The sequence below is a fragment of the Harpegnathos saltator genome, unplaced genomic scaffold (genome assembly GCF_003227715.2).
Source record: "Harpegnathos saltator strain DR-91 unplaced genomic scaffold, Hsal_v8.6 scaffold51, whole genome shotgun sequence".
NCBI lineage: Eukaryota > Metazoa > Arthropoda > Insecta > Hymenoptera > Formicidae > Harpegnathos > Harpegnathos saltator.
This window is the reverse complement of record NW_020230327.1, coordinates 2,289,175-2,299,689: the sequence shown is the minus strand read 5'-3', so window position 1 is coordinate 2,299,689 and position 10,515 is coordinate 2,289,175. Positions and strand designations below refer to the sequence as shown.

Below are 10,515 nucleotides of genomic sequence, written 5' to 3'. Positions count from 1 at the left end.
ATCCAACATAAATGTGATTTCGACATTACCGTTGTCGAAAAGTCAATCATTTTTCTGCCGAGATTTTTATAGGAAATTGTCTGCAAAATGTTCAATTATATTTTCATTCTGTCCTTTCCTAGTTATAACAATGAGATATATTTTTATTCTGCGTAAATATTTAGTATTTGATTATTGTGTATTTATACTTGTAACAATATTTGTATTAATTTATTTCATGCTCGAATATACTCGAGTGTATCAAAGAAATGGTTAATTTTTGTTTCTGCCGATTTCTGAAAATTTCACTTGCAAAGTGCTAAGTGTATATTATTATATACTATTTATCGCTATTTATTACTATCATAATTCTGAGTGCTCGATAACTATGTCATTTCTTCTAATTGAATAATCGAACAATTGCGACAGTCTCGATAATTTTTCATCTCGCATTTCCCCGATGAAAAAGTTATTGACAATGAAGTTGACACACCGAGCATTAAGTTGATTTTTAGCTGCTCGAATTCATGTAGATTGGCGATTGTGGATTTTAGAAAAAAAGATAATAAAGTTACGCGCGCTTTACGTTGCGTATCCGAGTATTTTGTTTAATTATATTATTGTAGATTGCAGAAATCTTAGTGATAAAACAAGCGTATACTTTTTACAGTCAGTATACTGCAAGAAAGTTATTAAGATACATTGAAATAATCTTTCAAAGAAAGAGATAAAAAATCTTTCCGTTATTCTTTTCGAATATTAATTAAACATTACATGTGTATTTTTGAGTTTCTGTAATATAACAATATATTGTTTATATATTGTTACACAATATAAGGAGTACAATCGATTGTGAAACAGTTCTAAAAATTCTGTTCGGAAATCACAAGATGTCGGTAATCTGTAATGTTCTACGTGCCCCTGTGATGCCTGTTGTATATTTTATCGACTTGATTTGTTAGAAAACGTAACTTATGTATATATCAGCGCAAAATCAATTTGCGTAATAAAAAAATATAATGTAAGTAACGCAACAATTACAGCGTTGTAAAAAGCAGTGTGGAATATTAATGGTGCTGTCTTTCTTACACTATTGCTTCTATAGAAGATAACGTTTATTTATAAAGTTTACTCGAACGCAGTATGTTTTTATTGTGAACTTCGATCAAACGAAATGAACAAGAGAAAAAGAAAATGTATCATAAAGTAAATCTTAGCTATAATCATGTGACGGTGAAGTTGTGCTTCATCATGATTGTTATATTCTCAAATTTTTGTTTGATAGAATTAATAAATTTGTTATACGCCTACGTAAGATTATAGTACGTACGAGATGGATTATTAATGGGATATTAATAAATGTCTTAACATAAGTGTAGAATCTGTAACATTTCATTCTCCAATGTATTAAACTTTTTCGTCAACACAAATATGTTTTTTTATACACCCGTTATATGGTAGAGAATATTTCAAGAACCGCACGCGTGGCATCAATAAATGATAAATACTACTTGTGGAAAAAAAGGACAAAAAAACGGGGTGAATCGTTAAAAAAGTTAAAAATTAAGAGTAATCAAATTTGTATAAACGATCGATATAATTGTCCACGTAATCACATACATTGTATTTATTCGAGGATCATACAAGTTACAGAATCGGAATGCCTTAGTTTATATTCTGGATCTTTTCAACCGAAAAATCTGTTTGTTGATATATGCGTTCAATCATGAAAAATGACTGGCAAGTATAAACTCATGCACGGATATCGTATAATCTGCAATGTAATTAACGTATTGATCCTCAGATAAATATAACAATATTAATTTTTATCTGTTTATAAATGCATACTCGTTTAATCTACACGCAGTATATCGCATTTACCAGAGGATATTTCTTTCGTAGAGAGCACCACTTGCTTTTGATTACGATGTAACGTCCATTTTGCCAGCAGGAAATTTCCGACTTCGTTCAGGAAGCGCCATTAGCTCCACCGGAAACCGGAACGAAAGGTCAAATTTTGTGTTTACTTTCTTGGCTTTCCTGTGAAGCATTACCATCGCTTGATATAGCTGAAGCCTCAACTGTAGGTAACTTTAGGTAGGTGTACTTTATGTACAATGATCAACTGATATGATCGACCGTTGGTAGTTACGTTTACAATATGGCGGCGACGGTATGCATGAGCTATCGGAATTTAAACGTAAGGACGAATTGAATACATTGGATCTTTATTGAAAAATAGAAGCATTATAACATAACTTATTTATTTAAAATAGATTTTTAAATAGATAAGTTACGGCAAAGTTACTGGTAAGTATTACAAAATTACTAAAATTTCAAGCACGGAAATGAAAAAAATCATGTACATAGTCGATCACAAAGTAATCTTATAAACTTTTTTAATATAAAATTTTCAGAACTCCTTATACACAGCTATTTATATAAATTATAAAGGGTTATATATACCTTCGCACACGAAACGTAGATTAATATTTAAAAAAAAAGACATTAAATGCATCATAGAAATTTATTTTGTACCCCTTTCATGTAAAAAGTGGTTACATATGTGTACGTATCTCTGATGTGAGATACACAGTCTTCGCGATCCTGCATGAAAAATTATTTTATAAGGAACTTTTCGAAACTCCTTCGTCAATTTTTTCATGTGGGTTGATTTAATTTTAATTTAATTTACACCAATTGGCTGGTGATGAAATCGAGGAAGCTTGTAACCCTTGTGTATACACCCGGAAAACCTGGCTCGGCGCACTTGAAACCATACGATACAATTCCAGTAACATAATATATATAAGTGTATTTAGAGCTAGGAGACATCAATGGCCCCCCACTGTCACCCTGAAAATCGTTTTATATCGTAAGTAAATAATATTGTAAGTCTTAAAAATTAAGAATTTATTACCACAAATTAATTTCTCATCGTTATAAATAATTTTAAAAAATCAAAAGATTTCAGAAATCAATAAACTTCGATAGACTTTAGCAATATTTTACTAATCTCATAAATAGTAATATTGAAAATAAAAAAAGTAAAATTAATATAAAAAGTTGGAAGGATAGTTTAGTTCATTTTGTTGATAATAATCACAAGTTAGATAAATCCTCAAAAATATAAAATAAATGTTTAAAAATACTTGATAATTTGCTCTTGCAATTCCTATAATCGTTTCCTCACCTGACAAGCATCTTTTCCACCTCTTGCATAGCCTGCGCACAAAACACGATTGTCTATTACAGTTGTCTTAAAGTTCTGGAAAGCGGTTTTACATTCTTCTTCCGTACGTACAGGAATTTGTATTTGCATCAAGTGACTAGATGTGGGTCCACCTAAAAGCAAAAGATTAAATCAATAAACAAGATTAAATTACTAACAAAATTAAAAAATAATCATTTTATTCTATATATACGAGTTATATTAAAATAAGATTAGTCTTCAAATATTTACAAGTTGTGCGTCGATTTATTTCGTATATTACTTACGGAAATAAACTGATCCCCAACCGGCAACGAAAGGATACGTATTCTCTAACCGCTTGTTTCGATGAAAATCATCCACGGGAAGGCAAATAGGATGAAGATCCACTAAAAATTTACAAAGACTTTCAGTAAGTTCGCAATTGCAATTACAATGGAAGCAAATTGTAGTTTCACAAACAATTGAAAAATTCATGAGAAAATCTTTATCTTTCATCTTTTTAATCATAAGAACAATTATAACGTCTAATGTTAAAAAGATAATAGAATAATCTTACGTGAAAACGGCACATCCCGAGTCGTCTTGAGAACCGCTATATCGTTAGTGTAAGTTGTGGGATTGTATTGAGGATGTATCACTCGTCTCTCGATGAAGTCCTCAAACGGAAATGCTCCGTCATTGTCATTGTTCAAATCTAAATCACCAATGCGCACTTTGTATAGATCATTGCGTCCGTGTACGCAATGTCCAGCAGTGAGTACGTGTCGTCTTGAAATTAGGACACCGCCGCAAAGCCATCTCGTGCCACTCGGATCTCTCGGATGCGTGTAACCCAGAGTAGTAAGCCAAGGCCAAGCACCTATAAAACCTGATTGTTAGCATCAGCATGTGTGATATGGACGTGGATTAAAAAGTTGACCCAACGATGTGGCTATATTTGTGACAAAACTTAATTAATTTTTAATGCAATTAATTTTAATTCAAGAACCATTGATGTTTTGATATTTTCGAGTTTTTGTATTCTTGATCTTAAATTTCTCTATGATAAAAAAAGTGCAATTATTATGCAGGTAACATTTTTACCTAAAGGAGCTGCCTCACCACCGACGATTCTACGTAACGATGCATTACTAAAGCCGCATTCGGGCGGATATAAAGGACCATACTCAGTGCTGATAATTTCTTGTCGACTTCCACGACTCACGTCGTTACCCGTACCTCCGTTACTCGGACAACAGACTCGAGGATCTCTATTTTCGTAGCCACAAACGGAAGAACGGAGATAGTTGCCTACTTGAGGATCTTGGGAATTTGTTTGCAGAAGATTTAACAACGATGAACATCTCTTAATATTGATACATATACCTTGTTGACCTTGTGGATCTTGGCACGGATCTATAATATACAGATCGAAGCTTGACTTTAGCAAATATTATACATGAAGATTGAAAATAACGTTGCGCTTGATAAATTTTTACAAAGATCCAGTATTTGAGAATTGACTCTTTTCATTTTTATCAAAAGTCTATCATAGATAGGTAATGTAGTAGAAATACTGTGTTACTAAAAATAATAGGATTTTACTATAAACATAGCAAAGCGAAGTGTATAGCTTTTTACGACCAACGTGTTTCGTGTTGCGTAATGGACTATTATGCTCTGGACATTTGTGTGTGATCGCTACTCGTTAAAATGCCGTTAGCAGCAATATGTAAATACGTTCCGTGGAAAAAAAGATTGTATCCATGTTTCATGTGGAAGACATTGAACAATGACGTCATTAACACACAGTGCGTAACAGTCTGTCGTAATAAAGCACTACGAATTTCTATTTGTCACAACGAGCTTTCCACGAATAAAACTCGACTATACAATGACTGCAACCACATCTGAAGAATTCTTAAAATTGATTGGTTTAATGAAATTTAATATTAAGATATTGATCGTAGAGAGAACTATACTCTGTTACAATGTCCTTGTTAATTTTTTCGAACATTATAACTCACATTATTATAATCACTTCAAAAATTCTTTTGATGTGTAACACGCACACGAATCTTTAAGATGATTATAATAAATTAAAAACTAGTGGTCAATACACGTTAAGATTATAGATCTCCATTTTTAGTTTGTTCGTAAACTTCGTATATTGATGCCGTGTGATAAAAATGCATTAATTAATCATTATATTCCCACTTTTTGTTTCAAGAAAAATTAAATTGCAATAGTTCTTTTCTCAAAATGCGACAGGAATGATTTTTGCATAAAAAACTTCGGTTTCGGCTTTTTTTGATTCTTTGAAACATTTATCTGATTTTAATCCTGATTTTTATGTCATCCTTCTTAGAAGCATTAAGCCATTAAGAGGACGCACACTCTCGTGACGAGTGATCACAGCCTTCAGCCAACCTTCATACATGATCATATACTACATCAAAATTCCCTCCATTCCATTAACCTTGGCCATGTTCGGACAGTTGTACGTCAACACTTGCTAGAAATTTCCAGGCAAACCGTGTAATGTGAAAGTAAGGTAAAAGGACAAATCGTTCAACCGCAAATCAATCTACTACGATTAACTACATTGCTTTATAATTCGATAAGGAAAATAGAGCAATTTACTAATATAGAAAAATGAAGTTATTATTTATGTGTTGTTTTATATTATTGTCTATATATGTAGAAGTTATATAGAGTTATCCGTCGTTTATTTATTCATGGATTGATGGACTGAGAGAAACATATTTTATGATATTTTATATTGGTTTTAATCTGTGAGGTGATGAAAGCGACGTGGTATTAAATATTGATAGGAAAATAGCATGTTCTGTTGTTTTTTACATAACTTTATCTTCGAGAACAATTGTGATGACATATTACCGAATGCGACTGATTTACTCAGTTACAAGAGAAAGCGTAATTCCCACTTATGATACGTGATTGATTCGTTTTCGGATGGAGAATGAAAAAAGGACGGGCATATTTCTCTACAATTTGACGCTTTTCACAGAGTGGCCATGGTCGAAAATTAAATATACTACAAGCAAATATATATTTTATCGGATAATAATCACAGTTATAAGAGAGGATTTAGAGAAGAGATGGGAGTCTAATTTATTAATCAAAACATGATACATATAGCTTCCATAATCACGAGCTTGGAGTAGAACAATTTGTTAAATCGTTGAGCAATTATAATTCAGGAAATAATTATATAAGACAGAAAGCATACTCACACGTGACGATATACATATTTATAAAGTTAAGTAGTAATCTTATGATCAAACAACATGCAAACATACCGAGTACCTCATCGGGTATTGAAATATGCATACGCTGTGATAAAGGCGAAATATATGAAAACGATTTAAACGACGCTTGTGACGAGATCGTAATGGAATCTGCAGTTAAATGCGTTACTCGAAATGATAATAAAAAGTGCATACCTTGAGACTGCGTAGTTGGTATTAATGCACACAGTACGCTGACGAGTATGACGACCAAGGACCACATTTTGAAACAGATGCTGTTCCTGAAAATTATCAAACGTATAACATCTTCTAATTGTGGCACATGCGTCGTAGAAGAGTTAATATATAAATTAACGCCCATATATATTATCACGTAAGTCTACGAAGGAAGGTTATATGTGTCGCTTACATAAAAGTTAAACGTAAAGAAGTTTTGCGAAAAATGCTGGAAAACTTGTGATATTACCCAGGCAGAACAGAAGATCATGATAACATCAAAATGACGAGAAAATGATCGAATCATGATGGAAACATGAGTTTTTCTTATCATTTTAACGTCATTTTGATGTCCTTATGATTTTCTGTTCTACCTGGGTATCGGCATAGATTATATTTATTAATTTTTTTTTCAAAGCAACAGAATCTTTAAACATATATCTACGATTTCTTTCCTTGCGTTGTTAAAATGTTTCTCGTGTTTATGAGAAAATGCGTTATCATCAAGTGACTCTATACGTAATATTATAAAAAAATTTTCCAAATATAATGACAATAGGTAATAAAAACATCTTACGCACGCATACGAAATAGAAATGGATTGTCTACGTTATTTTATTTTACCGTGTAATGAATGAGTTGTATATAAAAATGTATATATAATAAATTATTGTAAAGCGACATAAAACACATGGCTGTAACTCTCGATAAAATTCAGGATATGATACAATTTATAGCACAACTGAAAAAGTTGAACTTTTAAGTTCAACAATTAAATTCCGTTATTTATTTGCATTTTTTAAGATTGATCTATCAACATAATATTTTTTCACTTGCACGAGAAACCGTTAACATCGCGAGACGCTTAATCATCTCTTATTTTTAAACAACCATCGCATATTTTACGGAAGTTTTATACACACAATGACGCAAAATAAATGACAAAAAAGCTTAATTCAGAAATCGTGAGAGAAAAACAATAAATCAGAATGTAATACATGCGTGATTATTTCAATGCTTCTGTCGGTTCGGTGTGAAAAGAAGTTTTGCTTGGGTAGCCATGGCATTGACTGAATACAAATTGCTCATGATGATGATGATTATGGTATTACGTATCCGCGGTATAGAGTAAAAGCTTGTTAGTTGATTTCCTAGATTTATTCCGCAATCATAGTTAATTACGAGTTATTTAACATTGAAATATAAAACCACTCCGATTTAAAATAAAAATAGCTCGCTAAAGATTCCACGCGTTGATGATTACAAAATTATATTTTTGTAATTAAAATCCAGAGTATTTCAAGCAATGGCTTTTATTATTCGTAAGCAAAAATATTTTCGGTATAAGTATCAATCAACATAAAATTTTAAAAAATGATCAAGTTTTCTGGAATTATGTTATTGCGCTATCTTTTTCAAATGCTTTTTTCACATATGTTACAAACATATGTTAGCAATTTTTATAATTTCCTTTGATCTGTTAACACGCACATTATGCTACACAAAAATAATTCTTCCTTACAGTTGCACGACTATAGTTGAGAAATTGTTATCAAACTATAATTATAACAAATTGTAATTATCGCAAATATATTAATTTTCTTTTAGAACGAGACGAAGACTAAACAATCTTGTTCAATTATTACTCACTATTTAACTAGTGTATTATTATTCACGTGCTCATACGATTGAGTTCTTCATGCACAGATAAAAAAGACACCGACGATCGATGGATTAAAGAGCGTGACGAGAGTTACCACGATGATGAGCGTCGTGCGACAACTGCACTGCTTTTGTCTGAGCAGTTCTCTTTATATTGAACAGGACTAACAAGCTGGAGTTTCGTATAGTTAGATGAGAGATTTAGTCATATGTCATATCTATGTGTGTAGTAACAAGAATTCTTCCGCATATATATTTATGTAAATATATTGGCCATCGAAAGGCCACTGGAATCTGTTTATCGAATGGTAGAGACTAAAAAAGTGACAACTCAAATAATCGGTTTCTCTTCACTACCTAGACAGAACAGAAAATCATGATGATATCAAAATGACGTCAAAATGATGAGGAAAACTTTTTTCTCATCATGATTCGGTCATTTTCTTGTCATTTTGATGTCATGATTTTTTGTTCTACTTGGGTATTTACATCCATGTAATTTGTAAAAAATCGTTTTTGTTATCCTCATATCTTAAAATCTTTTAACGTGACGTAATTTTTCTTGTTATTATATCTACTTTTATAAATGAATATAAGTTGGAAAAAGAATTAGAGGACATGAAGAACATTAGAAGATGAAAAACCTTATAAAGTATCTAATTTTTGGAACATGTTAGAATGAATAATATATATCTTTCAGATATTGTAAAAATACTCTTATTGACGTGTAGTAACGTGTTCTTTTTAGGGAAGAATCGATATTACGAAGTATCCATAACAAATCGCGCGTTTCTTAAAATCCTAATATGAATCATCAAGGAAAATATAATATTACAATTATCAAGAGATTAGTGAGCTTCCGAGAGGAAAACCCTTTTTACGACCGATTACATCTTGCGACATTATTCCTATACACGTTCGAATATAATCCGATATATTCTGAAATTTCTAATATTTTATACTTGACCAAAGCTACTTTCGACCACAATTTTTATGATGTACATATATGTAGTACGTGTATATATATGTAGTGCGAATATAATGGTATTTAATCACTTCAAATATTTTTAGTGACAGTGAAATATATGATTTCAATTATGTATGCATATATTAATTGTCATGATTTCCGAGATAAGGTCGATACAAAACAAGTAATAATGAATTCCGTATTTGTTTTGTATCTAGCGATATATTTCGTTATCGAGCGTCTGTTATCTTTTAAATCACTTGCGGAGAGTGATAACGAATATATAATAATATAGAATCGAGTGATTTTTAACGGTTGTGATTAAAATAAAATATCATATGTTAAGTCATATATTTTATATAACGTTTATTCTAAGTCGCAACAATAAGTCAATACAATTTCGCATTATCTTCCTATTTTATTATGTACAGTATAAATCCTTATTATTTATGAAAGTATATAAAATTATTGTTTTTCAATATATTTCGTAATTATTAATTAATATAGAGATGTGTATGTGCGCGCACGCGCATATATGTATATGTATGTGTGTGTGTGTGTGTGTGTGTGTGTGTGTATGTAGAACCACTTGCCCTTATCTTGTAAAATAAACTGTTGCTCAGACGAATATATATTTAACTACTTGATTGTATATGGCAAATATATATTTTTTATTTACGATCCTTTAAACAGGATGTATTATATATGATCTTAAAGATTTTAATTGGATCAGAAATTTTAATAGATAAATTATTGATATACTCGATTAAACAACTGTTAAAAATTTGTTATATAAAATAAAACAGTTGTTGAAGATATTTCATTCACTTCCTTAATAAGTTAATCCTGATAAACAGTTTTTATATATGGCAGTGTGCATAAAATATTTTCAATGACAATCATTTATCAATGATGATAAAAATGTGAGATCGTTACTATACGTTCAGGTAAATAAACCCTGCGACATAGTATCCGCAACTAAGGAATATAATCTACACCAAACTACTGGATTCCCCTCGAGCAAATTACTAATACACTTCCTTTTCCACGATGCATTTTCTTTCTAATATCAAATCAACAACGGGGAATCCTGTATATATGGTATCATTTCTATGTGTTCATGTGTCGTTTATTATCTATTATATATTATATCTTCCTATCGTACATTAACAAAATAAAATTATTCAATTCACAGTATTAACTTGAATACTGAAGGTACTAATGTG

General features: G+C 31.2%; 1 protein-coding gene across 1 annotated transcript; it reads right to left on the bottom strand.

Annotated features, from left to right (window-relative positions):
• Window positions 1-2,492: 2,492 nt before the first annotated feature.
• LOC105184902 (venom serine protease Bi-VSP) lies at window positions 2,493-8,460 on the bottom strand. The gene is made up of 7 exons (XM_011144018.3): window positions 8,311-8,460; window positions 6,640-6,725; window positions 4,277-4,588; window positions 3,750-4,052; window positions 3,478-3,579; window positions 3,173-3,324; window positions 2,493-2,835 (listed from the first exon to the last, which is right to left on the bottom strand). The coding sequence occupies exons 2-7, from the start codon at window positions 6,704-6,706 to the stop codon at window positions 2,671-2,673; spliced, it is 1,101 nt and encodes a 366-aa protein (XP_011142320.1). The 5' UTR covers window positions 6,707-6,725; window positions 8,311-8,460; the 3' UTR covers window positions 2,493-2,670.
• Window positions 8,461-10,515: the final 2,055 nt, after the last annotated feature.

Bases quoted from the DNA above. Each gene is read 5' to 3' on its own strand.
- LOC105184902 (XM_011144018.3), bottom strand. From the start codon at position 6,706: ATGTGGTCCTTGGTCGTCATACTCGTCAGCGTACTGTGTGCATTAATA. The intron at 3,580-3,749 runs GTAAGATTATTC...GTAAATTTTTAG, and splicing joins TCGGGATGTGCCGTTTTCAC to TGGATCTTCATCCTATTTGC. The intron at 2,836-3,172 runs GTGAGGAAACGA...AACGATTTTCAG, and splicing joins GTGGAAAAGATGCTTGTCAG to GGTGACAGTGGGGGGCCATT.